Here is a 20602-nt window from a genome sequence, read left to right as displayed (position 1 = left end):
TCCATCACAATAGGAAGCCAATAGATTTGACTCCAGCTGACAAATTAAGAAATAGCTGTATGAGAATATAATTTAGAAATGTGCAGAAACACCTGAAAGATTTAAATGTTTGCTTTTGGGTCACAGAACTGGAGAAGATGTCAGAGGATTCGGGCAGGAGACTAAGTTTTTTCACTATAAGCATTTTAATTGTCTTTTAATTTGTGCACGAATTACTTAAAGTTTTAATTACAAGAGATTTCCAACCACTGGAAGACAATTATTCTGTTTACTTTGGCCTTTTTACATCATGACCTGAGTTTTGACATTTTTATATTTCTAGAAAAGTAAGTATTTTCTAGTACTGATTTGATAAACCTTCTACAATTAAATTATAAATAAAAAAGGAACCTCTTATTCAGGAACTCAGTTTGTCATAAAGTGAGCAACTAACCCTCTGAAAGGTAGATTTGCTTGTTTGGGATGGGAGTAATAATATCACCTCTCAACCCTGTGACTAGAGTAAAACAACTTGTTTTTCTGCTTTGCAGGGAAGAAACCCTTCATCGTATTTTAATATTAGTAACTCTCTAAACTTTTTTTCTGTTATTACTGAATCAGGTTGCCATTTGGTTATTTGTAAGCAAAAATTGCTAAAAGCTTTACAATTTTACTCACTAAAATTACTCAAGTTGAGCAACATAACAAATTCCCTGACTACTCCTTGACTGGAGAAATCTAGGTTGCTGATTTTACTGAGTGTTTCTTTATCAGGGTTTGGGGGGGGGGGGGTTAGGATGGGGAGGGGCTGGTAAAAAAAAAAGGCTGAATAGGGTTGATATTTGACTTACGGGATCAAATTTTCTAGACCAAAATAAGTAAAAAAAGAATGTCCCAGCTACCTAGAAATTAGTGAAGTAAAAGATGAGTTCTTAGGATATACCATGAAATGAGAAGTAGCTCACAGAAGATAAAGGCATAAGGATCTGGAGGTGGAACTTTCCATTCTATCTATTCAGCTTCTCTTTCCCACACACACTTACCCTCCTGGCCAATGACAGACCTGAGGATCATGACTGTTCTGAAATTTCTTTGGCTTCTGCCATTCCAATGTCTAGACATTTTGTCAGATTATGAGGGAAATACATCAAAAACACATAAATTCCATGAAATATGGTGGTACATATTAAATTATATATTAACATATAAATATGTAATATATAATTTCATAATATATCTTTATATATAAATACATATGAAAATGTACAATAATATATAAAATATATTAAAGTCTATTTAAAGACAGATAAAGAAGAACATTTGTAGATAATTCAATAATGAGTTACATCAATTACATACAGATGATGTCCACAACAGAATTAAGGTAATATTTAAGATTCTCAAATCAATATGTGAAAAATTAAGGATCTTTAGGATACTTTAAAAAAGATGATCTGGACTCCCTGTTCTAGTGATGTGCATGGGGATAGGGAAATGCAGCCACAAGAGAAAGCGATTATTTTTGCTCCTTCCCTAGGTTTGTGATCATTTTCCTTGGTAGCTATAATATATTTTCGTTTATATCTTCCACTGCAGACACAAACGACAGAGCAATATAAGGAAGAAACACATTATGGTTGTATCTACATAGGATCAACCATATAATTTTAAGGGCCCAGTGCAAAATGAAAGTAATGTGGGGTCCTTATTCGAACGTTAAGAATGTCAAAATGGTGACAGTAGACATTAAACCAAATACAAAGCTCTTTTGAGCATGGACTTGGGTGACTGCACAGGTCATACAACCCTGAAACTGGCCCCATATCTGTGAGCCCACCAAATCTTTGCAAACAAAAAGACCATTTTAACCCAGCCTCATGTTCTGGGATAAAACAGTCACATTATAGCTAATTACAATTCCTAATGCAATGAGAGGTCTTTAGTTTAAAGTCACTCAGTACTTAGCTATAAGATTTTTTTTAATTGGTTCAGAATAAAAGCATATGGGGTAAGATGTAGCTAGCAAGTGTTTCTTTCTTTCCATCCATATAGTTAATACTTTCTAGATGGTGCTTTCTGCCCTTGGAAACATGAGTTTGGCTGGCCTTCCAAATTGCCAGTGATGGCTTCTCTTCCTATTCTCCCATCTGAGCATCTGCTTATTACAGGGTAACTAAACTGTTCAACCACAAGAGAATGACTAATGGTGCTGGGAAGGGAAAAAGTGCACTTTTGGAATATGCAGTCCTTAAAACACCAGCTGCTCGATTTTTGGGTCTTGCAACTCAGTTGGCTATGAATGTCAGGGAAGACGTTTTCATTTTTGGAAAGCAAAATCCACAGACTTTTTAGAGGAAAGCAAGTCAGCTCTTTCTTAATTTTACTCCAAATTTTTAAAGAATATCAAACACATGTTTTTGCCACATCTTCACCCCCTGATGACCAAGAAAAACTCTTTCGAAGGACACCCTGCCACACTGCAGGAAGGGACAATGTATTTGTCACAATAGAACATGCTTATCCAGGACTTCTAGGAGGAAGACATGGAAAATAAACAATTAATACTCGGCTCAGGTTTCTGAAGGCAGGAGACTAGGATTCTTCACCACTGGTTAAAGTGATAGCAACACTCTGTGATGATGACTCTTCTGTTGTTGCTATACGTTCAGGATCCATCTAGAGGAGCTGTGTAAAGGCATCATATCAGGAATCTTAGGGAGGGAAATAAGAGTAGGGAAGGTAGGAGAGACCTCACCTTCAAAGCATCTTTCCTCACTTCTTCCTCCATGGATTTGATAGGCCCCTGTGTGCCACCATGAGTTTTTCACTAAGGGAGCTGCCATTTAACCCGGAACACTACACACCCTCTTCCCCAGAATGACCTTCCTTTTCCCTTATCACTCTCTAAGTCCACACATGGCTCAGTAATTCACACCTCCTCTCTAATCTTGTTATCTGTTACTTTTACCATGGAGTTGCTAATTTGTGTTGTAAGTATTTTTATATGAATCTTCCAAACTAGACTGTAAGTTTCTTAAGGCCAGATACCACGTGTTGTTTTGTTGTTGCCTTCCACACTGCACCAAGCACTAGGCCTGTTAATAAGATGATGTACTATAGAAATGCATCGTCAGGGGAGTAAGTGATCCCCCTGCACCAACCTACAATTCAGAAACTAGACAGTAAATCACTGTCACAGATTATTTTAAGAAAAGTAAATGGAATCTTCCAATTGAACATACACATTTCTTTTCATATCAGGTCACAGATTTTATTTTTTTTAAAGATTTATTTATTGATTGAAGAGAGACACAGAGAGAGAGAGGCAGAGACACAGGCAGAGGGAGAAGCAGGCTCCCTGTGAGGAGCCTGATATAAGACTTGGTCCCAGGACCCCGGGATCACGCCCTGAACCAAAGGCAGATGCTCAACCACTGAGCCACCCAGGCGACCCCAGGTCACAGATTTTAAATCCAAACTTACTTTCCTCGCCTCTTTAAGCTAGTGGCATGTTGTATAACCTTCACAAATTAATGGACTTGTGAGCTAATGAGAGTTAGTGCTATTGATTCCCCTTGACAGATTCACCTTTGTCACACTCATTTCAGAAATTTCTTGCTGGAAAATTTGACATGATTGATGCAGGATCCACTTTCCCTATCTAGTGCTTTTCTCCACCTCCATCTACAATTCCACTTTGTGGATCTATTTAACAAGGAGAGAATTAAATGTAAACAAGAGTCACGGGTTTTCCTTCTCTGAAATATAATACATAAGAAACAACAAAGAAACATTGGGGAATAAAAAAGATAGGCGGTAGAACTCAAGAAGAGCTCATTGGTTAACCGGTGGCTGAAGGAGCCTGGGTAGACTATACAAAGGTCCCAGAAGAGAACCCAAGAGCAAAAAGGGAGGATCATTGCCCCCTATAGTAGTATGGCCAAGACCCAATGATTCCAGGCCTTTAGAACAAACTTAGCATCCAGTCCAACTGGATCATCTCTGAAAAGCCCTGCTAAAACAAGAGTGCTGTGGTTGAGCAGTGCCAAAAACACAGTCCGACAGGAAAATATTAAATTTTATAATATAAAATACAAATGTACAATAGTGTTTTAGCCACAAAGAAATCAAGGGGGAAAAAACAGGTTTCTTTTTCATAATTTATGTGATTTGCAGTTAAAGGGGAAATTTCTAAGTAGTGATACACTGTCTCCTTCCCAAATGTCAGGATGTTCAAAGCCGCATGACATATTGCAACTTTTCCCAAATATCTGTGTATCCTAAGCACACTGTGTCAAGAAGACTGGTCCAAAAGCTTGATTTATGTTGCTGCCTGACGGATGATGTCTGGGAGGCATGCTGTCTAAATGGACTGTGCTCCGGCAGTTACCTTAGTCATCAATTCCAGAGAATTAACAAGTACCATTCATCCCAATAATAGAAACCAAGGTCAGGGCTTCTTCCCTGCTCTGTAATTCCATTAGCAATGCACAGAAAGCACTTAGGTCATAAGTTCTGTAGACCTTATAACTAAGCAAATGGAACTGCATCTTGTTTTCAGAGTGAATCCTCTCCGAACACACCCCTTGTCAATGATTTGTTGTACATCAACGTTCGGTGTACTTACATGTGTAGGGAGAATGCTGGTAAAAGGAAAGTGCAGCTGTCTTCAGCTACCATTTCAAGCACTGTTTTTATTAAAATAAATGCCAGTAGAAAACAATTTTAACAAAACTATGTCAGATACTTCCAATTATGGTCATAGCTTTTTAAATTGTGTACTCACTCAAATTTTATGTAAACCACTCGATCGTTCTAAGTGGCTACCATAGAATTGATTTCAGTTCTCATTACTCCATTTTAGTTTTTATTATTTTAGTTTGGCTTTTATCCTACCTGTCACAGTAAAGTGAAAATGGCCTTGAAACCAGGAGTTATCATCATAAGCAAATAAATCTGCTTACAATGAGACTGTCATCTTGAAAACTCAAGCAGCATGCTTCCCTAAGCTAAATCTTACCAGACATTCCCTCAGTCCTCATAATTCAAATTGCTTCTAACCTGGCATCTACAAAAAAAAAAAAAAAAAAAAAAAAAGGAAGGAGTAATCCTACGGTTTGAAGCCACAGGCATAGGTTTGAATCCTGGCTTTGACACTTCTTTGTTTTCTTAACAATAGAATAAACATGATGATTATACTTGTATAACTACTTCACACTGTTACTGTAAGGATTTGCTCATATAATTGTGTGTGTGTGTGTGTGTGTGTGTGTGTGTGTGTGTGAAGTCTATGTTTTGAAACATTTGGGAGTTTATAACCAATAGATTCTAAATGATCCACAGTAATGGACGGGAGTAGAGGCATGAATAATTCAAAACAGCAAATTGTCCAAATACCAGCTGTATGTGTTTTAAGGTGTATTTTTAAATTTCATTCCAAATGTATTTCTAATGCCCCAAAAAATGACTTCAAATAAAGGAATGACACCAGATACGAAGTCCCAACTAAAAGGGATCTGAGGAGCTGTCCAATTTTCCTCTCCGTGCCTCCCTCCCTCTTACCTGCCTTCCTCCCGTCTTCTCCCCCTCCCTCTTTATGCCCTGCCTGTCCAAAGACAGCTGCCACCAAGAACCAGCTTCAAGCAAAGTTTCCGCCTCCCACTCTCCCCTGGATGGGGACCTTCGGTGTAGTGTTTGTGATGCTCTGCTTAGAGGCAGGCTGCACTCACCAAATAAAATCACCAGGTGCTCCTGAAGCAAGTACTTGCATGGAGAGAAGAGGCCACAAAGTCAAGAAACATGGTGTGGTGCAGTGGTTAAGAGCCTATGGAATCTGATAGACTGGGATCCTAACTCTTGGTTGGGACTTTGTGACCTTGGACAAATTGCTATGTTTCTTCCACTCTAAATACACAGTGGTAATGCTCTCAGGTATGTCACATGATTTGTTAAGGATTAAATCATATGTATTTTAATGTAGTTATAGTCGTGTGTGTTTGTGTGCGTGTGAGGCTCAATGCGGATAATGAGGATGTCTGTATTATACTGATTTCCCTTTGAAAAATAATTTCTTACTTCTAAGCTGGTGTTTTCCTACAGAGACCTGCAGCAGCATCTTTTTTATAAAACCAGAGAAAGGGGATCCCTGGGTGGCTCAGTGGTTTAGCACCTGCCTTTGGCCCAGGGCGTGATCCTGGAGTCCTGGGGTCGAGTCCCGCGTCGGGCTCCTGGCATGGAGCCTGCTTCTCCCTCCTCCTGTTTCTCTGCCTCTCTCTCTCTCTCTATCTCTCTCTCTCTCTCTCTATCATAAATAATAAATAAATAAATATTTAAAAAATAATAGAAATAAAAAATAAAACCAGAGAAAAACAAACAGTATTCTTGACCTCATCTGGCATCTCTGTAATCCCCCAAAACACATCTCTCTTCCCCCAAATGAAGCTGTTTTCCTGTGTTGATACTTGGGAGATAATGCTGTGTTTCATAAGTAAAGGGTTTCTTTAGTTTTAGCAGTATTATGGGTTTACCCCACATGGGAAGAATTCAAGCTGGTATCTACACACAAGCACATGCACACATATCAGTAGCGATATCAGAAACATTAAAAAGATAACAGTAATAAAAAGAATGACAGAAAAATTAAAACTCACAGAGCAATTCTGACACCAGGCGCTGTCTTAGTCACTTTACATATGACAACTCATTTGATTCTCAGAACCATCCTGTGAAGTCAGTGATATTATTATCCCAATTTTATTATTGAAAAACAAGCTCTGAGAGGCCAGGTAACTTTCCAAAGATCGCATGATAGGTAGCAATAGACATGTTGGAAACCAGGGAGACCGTGCCATGTGCTGACAGTTCAGGGCAGTACTGAACCAAAAGGGGGCAAAAACAGGGATGAATGTTCACTCTCCTTAATGGGTTCTTACTACATTTCTGCTTGAGAGAAGTACATTGTCTCAAGAGTCTAAGATGACCTTTAGTATGCTTTAAAGGAGGGTGTTCTTAATTAAAGTCATCAGTACCACAGGTACATAAAAAGGTGTTTGAGCTCCCAACGTGATGGGTTTTACCTCAGAAACAAGGGCTCAGCCAATATTTTCACATGCCATCTATAACCTTTCACAATGGAAATATGATCAAGGTACTGGTTCATTAACTCGCTGATTGTCCTTCCTCACCGGGGTTACTAGCTCACGTTGTGCCTTTCGCTGTAACACACACAGAAGATTGAGAGTTCAAGGAACAGACATTCCTGAAGCAGAACAAATGGTGGAGTGTCTCTGTCTCTCTACGCCGATAAATCAGTACCTGACTTCTGTGGACAGAGCCACAATAAGCCATTGACGGGCCATTTCCCGGCTGGGGTTCCCTGTCTAGAAGGGAGAAAGGAAAAGGAACAGGTTTCTAGACTGCAACCTCCTTGGGGCGGGGGGCTGGGGTGGGGGGTGTGGGGCTGGTTAAAGGGACACCGTGTGTGCCATCAATACCTGACTCCAGAAATAGGTGTCCTGGTAGGCACTCGCACATCAACCTGCTAAAAAATCTTTATCGTCATGTACCCGGCTGTCCTTACATATATAAATAAATAAGAAAGAAAACAAATCTTCGTTGTTTTAAAGAGACATATACCCTATTTGATCAACCTGGTACACATTTTCATATTTTAATATCAAAAAAAATTATATAGTATCTCACAGTCCCTGGAGTGTCATTGTTTAATTGGAAGAGTTGAGTTCGTTCATTCATTCTTTCTCTCTTTCTTTCTTTCTTTCTTTCTTTCTTTCTTTTCCTTCTTTCTTTCTTTCTCTCTCTCTCTCTTTCATCTTTCTTTCTTCTTTCAGAACCTAAAACAAAAGTATGTTGTAATAGCGTCTTAGACTTGACGAAATATATTATGCATCAGATATTAGCAGGATCTCAGCACCTCTTAATAAATCAAACCAGAAAGAAGGGGTAAGAGTTGAAAGTTGCAAAAAAAAAAAAAAAAAAAAAAAAAAAAAAAAAAAAAAAAAGAGTTGAAAGTTGCATCAGCCTTGAAACTGAAGCCTAGTTGAGCACAGGCTTCTTCACCAGCTGTGACAGTCCATGTTAATACAGATTTCTTCCCTGTTTTCTTCTCTCAGTAAAATAGGAAAGGGTAGACATGAAATTCTTGGCATTTATTGCATCTTTCTGAAACTGTGGATTATTGTCTCTACGGTATGAGCTCAAAATAGTTTATGCCTGTAGTTCTCAAAAAATTGTGTGTTTTGGAATGTCTTGAGGAGCTACTTAAAAATTCATGATTCTCACCGGCTTCCTGGACATTCTGATGCACAAGGCTGGAGGGTAAGGCCCAAAGAGCTGTATTTTCAATCCTAGGTTGATTACAATGCTCCAAAGTATGAGAACCCCTGGTCCATGTGTTTGGAATCGGTCCGTCACTGCACAGGACTTGATTCTAGAAATTCTGATCTGCACAGGAGAACATTTAATAGGTGTGGCTATGATTTCAAAAGGCAAATTGACTGATGGAAGGACGATTTCTGACATCGCATGGTTTCCGGTGGGGCTGGGACTCAGAGAGCGTATGTTGGGAACACCCCTGATATCTGATTCTGTTGGGGATTGTTTTAGCTGTGCCCCATAAAATCGGACGCATCATCGATGGGAGTCCTGCAGACCGTTGTGCAAAACTGAAAGTGGGGGACCGGATCTTAGCAGTGAACGGCCAGTCCATCATCAACATGCCTCATGCAGACATCGTGAAGCTCATCAAGGACGCGGGTCTTAGTGTCACCCTCCGCATCATTCCTCAGGAGGGTGAGTGCCTGAGCCTGGCTGCCATCGATGTAGTGCCCAGAGTGTCCAGAGTTGATTCCTATTTCCACTTTGGCAAAAATTCACATTCCCTCGCAACCCCATATCCTTTTTACTCAGTACCAGTTTCATTCAGAGATCAAGCTGGGTGACATTATAGATAAATAGTGTGCATCCCAAGATGCTGGGTTATTCAATCATCCCCTGCGATCCCAGGAGTACTGCTTTTATGGTCCTAGTAAGCCAGAACCCATTCAACAGAGATGATAGAGTTACAAATCTGAAAAAGAAAAAAAACGTATGCATGTTAACAGTTAAGCTCTGGAGGATTCTTCAAAGTCAGATTGATTTTGAAAAGCTTGAGGAAGTTTTGTGGTATAAAGAGAGCTCATTTAGGAAACATTGCGTCTGCTAAGAATTTTAAATTCCCACTTAGTCTTTTGAATTTCTCTGTATAAGGACTTCCCCCTGAGGCTTGAAGAGTGGTGACCCTCACAACTCACAGCCATGCCTTGAGGGCCACAAGGATCTAAGTACCCACTCACCATAAAAGTCACCGTTTCCAGACACAGTGGGTTCATTACTGGTTTGTAGCTGCTGACTCATTAATGATGCTCGAGAACACAGTCCCTGGAGCTCCCCGGTGAGTGGATCGCACCACCCCACATGGAGAGTGATGGGTTCACTCCCCTTGCTCCCCTCTGTTTTACTCTGTCTCCCAAGTCCATCTTGGGACTATCTGACACAGAGACACCGAGCAGTCACTTGACTTTCAGTATAAATCAGTGGTTCTGAACTGAGATGATTTCGTCCCCCTGGGCAATGTTTGCCACGGTTCAAAGACAGTTTTGATTGTCACGATTGGGATGGGAACACCACCATATCTAGTGGGGAGAGGGCGAGGGCACTGCTAGGCACCCTGCAGTGCACAGGGCAGTCCCCACAGCAAAGAATTATCTGGCCTAAAATGTCAACAGTACTGAGGCTGAGAAATCCTGCAAGTGAAGAAGAAATTTTAAAATTGGGGCTGTCAAAGAAGAAAGGGGAAGAGTGGCTTGTAAAGGAATAGACTGCCTCCCTTTTATCACCGAATAAAGAGAACAGAACAGAACATGACCGTGGTGCTTTTAACCTCTTATTTGCAGACACCATTATGTAGAAAATATTCAATGGAAATTAACTCAAAGCAAGATTGCTCACTAAAAATCTGACTGGCTTTTCCATTTTCCCCAGGCTGAACCATGTCTGTCCTGTTTCTATCATATCATATACAGATAATTTCAGTTGAAAGTGCGCTGCTATCACAGGAAAACCCAAGAAGCTATTTTAACAAAGAACAACTTTATTCTTCTATGCAATGTTCTTTTCTCTTTCTGAAGAACCATGGAGGACGGGCGGTGGGGGAGTGGGGTGGGCGGGGTGGTTATTAAACAATAAGACAAACAAGGAACTGAGAGAAGATGATGAAAAGCATTTATTTCTGTTATATTTAATTCCTTATCCAAACTTTGGAATACTGGTAGGACTTGCCATTACAACCAAAAAGCAGTGGCTCAAATGTTTTCTCTGTGGGCAACACTGGAAAAATAGAATATGTCTTAGAGCTTACTCCTTTGTATTATTTTTTCATTGTTTTAACAGGTTTCTTTTTAATTGTGATCTCTTCTCCTTACAAAATGACAAGAGACTCTGTTTATAACCTTGTTTGGCAACACTTATAATTAACAAAATAATACTAATTCTGGGAATGGTACAGGAACTGGGTTGGATAATTGACACATTTAACCTGCCATCTTTAAGTCTAATGGAAACTGAAATAACCGAAGCCTCAGTCATCTGAGGAGGCAAAGAGTTCCCACCTCTGGCCACCTCTTGCCCTTAATCAGATGCCAACCTGACTGCATTTGCCACTTTGGCTCCCCTTTGCAGAGCTCAACAGCCCAGCCTCGGCGCCCAGCTCAGAGAAGCAGAGCCCGATGGCCCAGCAGAGTCCTCTGGCCCAGCCAAGCCCGGCCACTCCCAACAGTCCTGTTGCCCAGCCAGCTCCTCCTCAGCCACTTCAGCTGCAAGGACATGAAAATAGGTAAAGTTTCCCCTGGCTTTTGTGACTCTGAGAAGTGAGGCAAGTGGGGAGAGGGAGAGTTTGGGACAGGACAGGACAGGACACAGTCAGAAGAGAAAGTTTCATGAAGTAGAAATTGCCATGTGTGCCTTTCTGTGACTTTGAGATTGTGGGTGTGTCACAAGTGTGGTTTTATTAGCAAATACAAGTGTCTGTTCTTTATACTAAGAGAACCTTCCCTGAAGAACTGATGAGCAATTCTAGATCAGTAGGGGTTAACTCAGCTGAAGAGCACACTGCAGAGAGCCCAAAGTGCGGAACATATACAAAAGCTTTTTGGCAGGAGGGAGCGTGCAACCATGAGAGGGGTGGAAATAAGGTCAATGTCGCGAGGGAAGAGGTCAGGGAGCGTAGTTTGAGAAGAAGCCAGTGAGAGTGGTAGGGGCCCACTTACGGGATCTTGTAAGCATGTTAAAGATTTGGATCTTAAGTGTAGTGAGAGGTCATTGGAGGGTTTTACAAATAATATTTTATTTAAATGCAATTTGCCAACATATAGTAGAACACTCAGTGCTCATCCCATCAAGTGCCCTATTGGAGGGTTTTCTGCTGGAAGACCGACATTGCTGGCTTAGCTTTCGAAGGCCTCTCAGTTGGCCCCCCAGAGAACTGGCTGGAGGCTGGTCAGGGTGGATGCAGGTCATTCAGCAGGGGGAGACGGCTGCCGACGTCCTCGGAGAAGGCGGTGGTTCAGGGAACACAGGTGGTGTGGAGAGGGGGGAGCGTGGGAAGACTTGTTAGCATTAATAAATGGTAGCATTTTTTACCGCATGTTCCCTTATATCCCCTTACCCATGATCTAATGAGGTTCTTCCATTCTGCATCATAAACTTAACGTACAGAAGGTACCTTAAACTTCCAGGAGAAGTCTCACGCCTTGTGAGAACTGCAGTGTCTTCTTAGTGCGAATGGTGTGTAACAGGGAGTCGGGGTCAGGCTGAGCCATTAGAGAAAGAGATGAAGACACGTTCCCACGCTGTTTCCCCTCTTTCAAAGGAGAGAAATGGAACAACCCACAGGAACATCTCTGCGTATGAGACCCTCGTCGGTCTTCTGCATAATTCTAATGTTTTCTGAACATCTGCTTCCCAGCTTCTGCCTCCCATGTTGGTGAAGATGAAGTGAGACCCAGCCCCACAACTCTGTAGGTTCATCACTCGCACGCTTGCAGAGCAAATATTTACTCTGCGCCACAGGTGTTATTTCCATCAAGCCCTGCTCTCCTCGGAGTTCCCCCCATTTGCTTTCACGGAAAAGGAAGTGTCAGTTGTCCTCAGCTGTTTATGGGTTTAATCTATTCCAGGGAAGAAAAAAGACTGAAGACCCTAAAGCAAATGATAGGGAGGTAAGCATTTGACAACCTAAGAGGAGTAAGTCGTGGGTGCCTCACTAGTAAGCCAGGGGTGTCTTCTCTTTCACTGTGCATGGTTGCAACAGGTGGCCCTGGCTTTCCCCAGGCCTCACATCAGACTGGGAGGAAGGGGCTGAGTGCACGCAGTCCTTGAGCCAGCTTCAGACTTTTCTTAGGGCTGTTCCACTGGCTATTCCCGGCCACAGTCCCATCTCACTTTTCCAGAGTCAGACTCCCCTGGACATAGGCTTTGGGGTAAACTCATCCCCGTCACGGTATAGTTCAGTGGGGAGAATCACCTTTGGGCGAGGTTACTATCATGCCCCCGTTGCTACTAGCTCACAAGGGGACTAGTAGGCCTCTATCAGAGAAGCAATGGTCTTTGGAATATTTTTTGTCCTGACTACAGAAAAAAATATTTTCTAACCCTGGGATTAACAGATGGACCTGATTCAAATTTGTATAAATCACCAACGAGAATTTTCCAAGAGTTCTTAACTATTTTTGCCTCATGATAACATTAAAAGCCTGTCAAATGCCCACTGTAGGGGGGCCTTGCTTGACAGGTTCCCTGGCTTCACTGTTGATTGTTAGTGGGTGGCTCTTTTACATGTGAATGAAGAGATGGATAATCTTACAGATGCCCGGATCTTCTTCCTAGCTACATTTGACGATGGTCAGGGTATCAGAAACTTTGTCTTTCTCTAGATCAGCTAGAGATGTCTCCAAGAAGGCTTGTACGCCAGGCACCCGGTATGCAGTTCCTATTAGTTTGTTTGTACAAGAAGTGCCCACCTACCTACATGTCAAACTGAGCCAGGTTCCATGTGAAAGTGGGATAAAATTAAATGACAGTCTGTTTGCACATTTTTATTTTATGATTTAGGGTGACTGAATATTTTATCCCATCTTATTTACTCTCAGTACGGCTTCCCACTGATACCCTGCACACCTCTACTTCTTTATCTTCCCTTAACATCCTTTAAGGTATATGCTCAGGAAACAAAATAGTTTTAATATGGACACAAGCAAAACAGTATTCAAGGAGAAGCATTTGTGGAAAACAACAAGAGCCAACATGTGATATGTTTCAAAACTAAGTATAACTAGCAGAGTTCACCTTCCCCAGCAAGGGCAATTAATATTTGCATTTTAAACAGCAAGATCGGTGGAAGAACACTGGATATTGACTTCTTTCACAGACTGAATCCTAGATGCTTTGAGACTGTTAAGAATTCTAGAAAGGCCCACATGAGGGAAAATCCCACCACAAGTTCCCCTACCCCATGGGCAGTGTTTCCTGGTTCTGGAACTTGCTTATACAAAAATTCTGCTAGAATTTACACTAAAAATCTGAGTTTATTATCTCAAAAATCTCTTTAATGGGATTAATAACTACAAAGAGTTATACTGATACCTGCTTTCATGAGTGAAGGAATTTTAAAGAGGCTATACTTTTTTTAATAATACTGAGTTTTCCTGAAAATAAGGCATTTCACAAATTCAAATCAACGTAATTTTTGCTCATGCCAGGGTATCATTCACTTAAAAGTTAGCAACGCTCATGAAATATTAAGCGTATTTTTCTTATTAAAGACTCTTCGATGGACGGTTCAACACAAAATCCTGACACATGGCACTGGTGTCAAATGCAATTTGAGTGCCAGAAGGTAGACTTGGATGACAGCTGTTGCATTTTAACAGTTCCTATTCTAGGCTGTTGTGTAATCTTTGGGGAGACTCGACACTTCACCTTCTTTTGCTACACCCGTGACACATCTGGTTGGAAGGGGAGCACATGATGGATCCTGCACACCACTACCACACGGATGGTGAAAATAAAGTGACTGGTGCCATGGCTCAAAACAGCGTGACATCTAATCTACCAAAAACAATTCCTGGGAAGGAATCAACACGTGCCAACAAATGCCAGCCAGTTCAGTTCCTTTTGTTTAATTCATGCGTTTGTGCGGTTAAGCATCTAATTCGTAGCGTAGTTACATAATTCTGTTCTCATCATGCACACTCCCAGTCGGTGAGTGGACACCCTGCTGAGGTAGAAAGCAAAGCCCCAATTGTGCCATTCACAAGAGGAATGTGTCACTTCTACAGGGTTAAGTATCAAAGGGACCTGCTCAAAGTGTTGTTTAAAGTAACAACTTACTAACCCCATTCCAAAAGCCCCAAATAAATACATCTACTGCTGAACATCATTAGTGTGTCCTCACCAAATATTAGATTGCACTAATGACAATTATTCAGGTGAGTGATTTTTAAAAAATAGTTAGTAGTAATTAGCATCAGTGAGGCCCTAAGTCAGTTAAAAAAAAAAAACAAAAAACAAGAAAACAAAAAACCTCTGGTTTTAAAGGTAAACATTCACTAGTTTTGATCCTGTTTTCTTGACATATTTTAGTTTTTCTTTGGTCCTAAATATTTTCTCAATTCTTCAAACCCTCTCTATTTTATTTTAAAATAAATTTAAAATAAATTTAAATTTGAATTTTTAAAAAAAATTAAGTAAATTTAATTTAGATAAAATTGTCATTACACAGAATGTGTTCTTTTCAATCTTCCTATAATTCTGAGCAGCTCATTATGGACTGTTGCTGTGACAATAGACAATGAATTACAGAATTAAGTGGCCTTTCTACTATGGTGATAACTTTTCAGTGTACCTTATTATTGATCCCATAGTGGTAGGGGATCTATGTTAGTCTCTTTTTGGAACTGGAAACCCCTTCAGTTTAGAGCAATTCGGATTCACCAAGCAGCACTAAACAACTAGCTCTGGTTTCTATATTTATTTTATAAGTGCAATAGCACCCCCCCCCCCTTAATCTGCAGTTTAGCTTTCCATGGTTTCAGTTACCATGAAGCTCAAGCATGGTCTGGAAGCAGATAATCCTCCTTCTGACATATTATTGCCAGAAGCTCGGTAATAGCCTCGCCTAACGTTACACAACGTAATCATAGTACCTAGGTCATTTCCCTCGCTTCATCTCATCACACAGGCATTTTGTCATCTCCCAGCATCACAAGAAAGGTGAGTACAGGACAATAAGATATTTTGAAAGAGAGAGAGAGAGAGAACACACTCACATAGCTTTCATTGCAGTATATTATTATAATTGTTTTATTTTATTATTAGTGACTGTTGATAATCTCTCGCTGTGCCTAATTTACAGATTAAACTTTATCATAGGTATGTACTTACAAGAAACAACGTACTATTTATAGGGTTCAATACTATCTGCAGTTTCAGACAACACTGAGGTCTTGGAATGTACCCCCCATGGGTGGGGTGAGGGACTATTTAAGTAATATCTAGAAACAAGAAAGAGACACATGTTGGACATAAACATTTTTGCCTTTCCTTTTGTCTTACAGCCATAATAGTATCTGATAATAGCACCTGATACTGATCTGATAGTTATAGCCTCGTATTTAAACTCTATGTAATGTTTCTACTCTTAGGAATGACCCAATGACTTTCTACTTGACTTGTAGCTGTTGATTATACTTTGCTCTCACTCCTTTAACCTCGGTAAGATATTCAGAAAGACCCAACCTAGCGGGTTAAAATAACCCTTAATTATATATTTATAGAGTATTTAGAGATCACTTCAATCGTGCTTTCATGAAGTCATGAATGGGGTGTGGGAGAGAGAGAGAGAGAAAGAGAGAGAGAGGTTGATAGTGTTGGTTTACTGGTGTTGAGACAGACTGGTATTTTGAGATGTATAGCTAAGTGTTTAATTCCCTAGATTTGCTACAATTGTACATTTTTAAGTAGCCAGAGTCAAAGAGGGATATCCTTAAGTCTTTTTCCACAAAGTCGTGGTTGAGCCATCATGTTTACCTTGTTTTCTTATGGAGCCAAATGGAAAGTATACAATATGGCATTTGTCAAAGATTTTAAAGTGATACTTACTATCTGTAATTTTCTCAAATTCCTGAACAATCAAAAGGACCACACAGAGAGGTGGCCCAGACGTGCCTGGAGGTCATGTGATCATTCTAATCTCCTTAGAATGCTGAGATATCAGAGCAAATCCCATTTCCATTTATTTAGTTACAGATCAGAAGTAAAAGCAAGGCAAGATGTGAAACCAGACATCCGACAGCCTCCATTCACGGACTACAGGCAGCCGCCACTGGACTACAGGCAGCCCCCAGGAGGGGACTACCAGCAACCCCCACCCTTGGACTACAGGCAGCCTCCCCTGTTGGACTACAGACAGCACTCCCCTGACACCAGACAGTACCCTCTGGCAGACTATAGGCAGCCCCAGGTACCTCAAAGACCCCATTAAATTTCATTTTGCTAATGAGCAAACCTGTAATTCACTCACACGAGTGCACACACACACACACACACACACACACACCTCTGATATATTTACTTCTGGTGCTCAACAGCAGTGAATGAGAAAACTCAAAGGCGTGATAATATCACTCAGGCCAAATGTACTCATTACGTTTGCCCAGTAAGGGGATGAACACCAAAGTAAACACACTATACAGTAGTTCTCCTAATGACCAAGTAAACTGCATTCAAATCTGCTTGAGCCTTTGAAATTTTGCCTTGCATTTCACTAGACTGCAAAGTCAGATTACTTCTTCTCACAATATCCCATCATTTGGGACACATTAATTAGAAGAGAGAGGGAGAACAGAGAGACTGGCCATAGAAGCTTCTCTAATGTTAAACAACTGTTTATTCCATTTTCTCTCCAACTCTAAAGGATTTTGATTATTTCACTGTGGACATGGAGAAAGGAGCCAAAGGATTTGGATTCAGCATCCGTGGAGGAAGGGAATACAAAATGGATTTGTACGTGTTGAGATTGGCAGAAGATGGGCCCGCAATAAGGAATGGAAGGATGAGGGTAAGAACAGTCTCTTTTTATAGAACTGCTTGATTCTGAAAGAAAAACTCACCGTAGTATCAGAGTGCCGAAGCAGGTGATTCAGCAAACAGGCTGGGCGTGGGTTTTACCTCCTTTCCATTGCATGACTCACTTTTCTAATGTTTTGGTAGAATTTGACTTAAGAATTCTATTCTCTCTCATTTTCTAGTGTATAGCCTTCCAACTGGCAAATCTCATTGTAGTGTTTTAAAGATGTAGTTTCTCTGAAGAGCAAACTAAAGAAAATGCACAAAGTAACCTAAAATAGTTTGAAGTGAAAACATGGATCCATAATTTTTCCTATGGTTTGATGATATTTAGTTTTCATTTGAGAGGAAATCTTTTGACATTTATTTTATTGTTTTTATGCTTTCTTTTTCCTCTGTGCTTATTAATCAAATGGTTCTGTGTCTCTTTGGAAAGATTTCTCTTGCGTTGACTAGTCCTTTGGCTTTGCTACTGGAAAAAAAAAAGGGGGACTAAGCTTCTTAGATATATGTTGTCCTTAAAAATGGCAGCATTTTCCAATTAGAGCGTAAGTTGAGGTGGATTTTTCTTAATGTATAGCAATTTTGAGGCATCTGATTGATGGTACAAAACATCTCAAGGTACAAAAGAAAACTTGATAACAGTATAGAATATTAGTCTCTCTCTGTCTCTGTCTCTCTCTCTCTCTCCCTCTCCCTCTCTCACTCCCTCCCTCTCTTTCTGCAAAATGGCCATTAGTAAGCCCATAGTAAAAGTTAGCTATTGTAAATAAAATCTGGAGTTCGTTTTTGCCCTCCCTCTTTGTCCTCTAAATTAATACAGAAAAGCTGTGGTTCTTGGCTTCTGGAGCCTCAGATTCTTAGTCTAAGCTTCACCTACCACTTGCTCCCGAATAACTGAATGAATCGGTTGTTCCTACCACCCAGTCTACCATTTCTGTGGTTTTCATTCAAGGAAAATGAGTCATCCACAGTGCAAAAGTAGGAAGAACATAAATCAGGTGAATTTTTCTCCCTCTCTTCAGAATTCTTTGACAACAGGGAAGTATCCAAGCTGGAATACGAACCCAGGTGGGGGCTGACTCTCGAGATTGACAGCCCCTGCCCTGAGCCAACACCAGCCTCCTCTGACCCCCTCTACATAGAGTTTTAGGGTTAGCCCTCTTGGCTTTCCTAAACACAAAAGGGTACTTTCTTAACATGCTGCAAAGCCAACTCACAAGTGGTTAAATAAACCAAATTATTTGTAGTGCAGGTGAAAGCAACACAACTTGAAGGCCATGAGTGAAGTAACCAGATCCCTAGGAGAGAGAAAAACCTGCCCACACCCACAGTGGCCTGTGTGGGTTCCAAGCGGTGGCCACATTTTTTAACACATGATCTAAATGGCTGCTAATACATACAATACTCCCAAGGCATAGAAGCCTAAATATAGAAGTCCTCTTATGTAAAAAGAACATTCTTTCTTAGAGAATTCAAGCCAGAGCAATAGTTCTCTGCTGGGTCCCTGGCATCAGCATCACCTGGGAACATGTTAGAAATGCAAATTCTGAGCCCCACTGCAGACCTACTGAATCAGAAACTCTAGGAGTGGGGTCACAGGATGCGTTGTGTCATTCACACACACACACACACACACACACACACACACACACACACACACACCCCACCGGTGAATCTGATGCAAACTGAAGTTTGAGAACTTCTAACTGAGCCAGAGGGAAGCTGACTCCACACAGGTATGACAAAGATAGGATATGTGTGGCTCAGGCTTTGTTAATTCCCCCTAGGTCTTGTCTAAGGAGATTTCCATCCTGTTCCAACAGTTTACCAGAGGTTTTTTAAATCCATGTAAACACAGATTTACAATTCTGTAGGCAGGTGCTCAATTTTATGAAAGATGCTTTTTCTTCTGGCAAGTGATAAAAATGAGTCCTTTAACTGGGTTTCAGAAAATGGTATTTTAACTTCGTTTCAAAGATTATAAAAATAAGCAATATTTTATAATTGTCCGTGCTAGATTTATAGAGCAACCTATTCTGTGTGCAAGCTATCTAAAAGGGCTGGTTATGGACAGTTTTAGATAATACAGGTTAGTTCATTGGGCTTATTATATATATATTATATATATATAATTTAATTCTCAAAGAAAAAGAACCACTGTGGAGTCACAGAAATTCCATGTATAAAATTTTACTGGTTGATTTTTATCTCCAATCTTTAAATTCAGGCTGGGAACTTAGCAGGGATGGATGGACTGTTTTATGCTCTTTATGGATTATATTTAGCACTCGTTTTCTCACTCATGGACCAGTGGAGGATTTGTCCAGGGACTAACTGCATGTCAGGGAAAGAGACAACTTCACCATGTTCATATTATCTACTGTCAGATTTAGGTAAATATTTTGTATCTGCATAGCTGTTCTTCATCATAGCACATAATTAAATCAGATCTTGTTTCAATGTTTATGATTAAATCATTTAAGCTAATGTTTCCTACCTTCATTTGTGCTTATCAGTAATTGGCAATAACCTGTAATTCACAGATGCATTTAAATGATTTTGGCAAGGACTAGGATCGATCAGTATTTGCATGATTCAGTGGATTATTTTAAACTAATGCATAAACTGGATGATATCTAGGTTACCAATTTGGAAACTTTACAATACCATCAATTAGGGACCTGTTTTTCATTTTACTGTAAGATCCCCCCCCTTGATACCACTGGGGCCTAGATACCTACACAGATCTTAATTATAAGGCAGCTCTGCACTCCATGGGTGTTAGGGCTTGGTCGCAAAGCTCTAAGACTCCTAAGAAAAATAGGTGGACAAAGGATTCATGGGCCATCATTAGAAATAAACCCAAGAAGTACAGAAGCTAACACCAGGTTCTTCCCAGCCTTTAAAACGTCCAGACATGTTTCTCCTTATTGATGTGATTCCTTCACCTTCAGTCTTAATCTATCATTTCCTCTATGTACAAACTACACACACACCCACTTTATGATCAAATCAATGTGGAAAAGATTTTTCCCCCTTTTTCATGATCAGAAACAGAAGGAAAAAGCCGGGTAATGATCTGATCATAGCTAGATATCTAAAATGAAACACAGCATAATTAGAATTGATGAAATCAGAATTACTGTGAAAGAGCTGGATGATTCTGAAAAATCATTTCATGTAACAACTAATGAGCTACTAAGCCCTTGGGTCAGGGATGTAAATAATAGCATTTTTGAACACTTAGTTAATGCACCAGATGTTAGCCTCTGCACCTGAGACTTTTCCTGGGTCTTTTATCATCGCCTTAGTTGTAAGACAGTGGTGGCATATGCCTCTTTAGTACTACAAGAAAGTCAGGTCCAGTGGTGCCAGAGAAGGTGGTGAGCAAGGGTACGAGGACATCCGTCTCACACTGGGGATTTTAAGAAACAATGGCACA

The 20602-nt window shown here is 40.4% G+C and overlaps 1 protein-coding gene across 9 annotated transcripts in view; it reads left to right on the top strand.

Annotated features, from left to right (window-relative positions):
- MAGI2 (membrane associated guanylate kinase, WW and PDZ domain containing 2) overlaps nt 1–20602 on the top strand; it is a 1339556-nt gene that overhangs the window by 1201992 nt on the left and 116962 nt on the right. For all 9 annotated transcript variants that reach the window (XR_005982860.1, XM_041723679.1, XM_041723675.1 and 6 more), the window contains 4 exons: nt 8602–8787; nt 10714–10867; nt 16333–16552; nt 17006–17149. Coding sequence is in view for 8 of the 9 variants with exons in the window: in XM_041723679.1 (XP_041579613.1) it covers nt 8602–8787; nt 10714–10867; nt 16333–16552; nt 17006–17149 (704 nt within the window). In the remaining variant the exon portion in view is untranslated. The remainder of the gene's footprint in view (nt 1–8601; nt 8788–10713; nt 10868–16332; nt 16553–17005; nt 17150–20602) is intronic.

Source organism: Vulpes lagopus, chromosome 11 (genome assembly GCF_018345385.1).
Source record: "Vulpes lagopus strain Blue_001 chromosome 11, ASM1834538v1, whole genome shotgun sequence".
Classification (NCBI taxonomy): Eukaryota; Metazoa; Chordata; class Mammalia; order Carnivora; family Canidae; genus Vulpes; species Vulpes lagopus.
The sequence above is the reverse complement of the archived record's forward strand: the minus strand, read 5'-3'. Positions and strand labels throughout refer to the sequence as shown.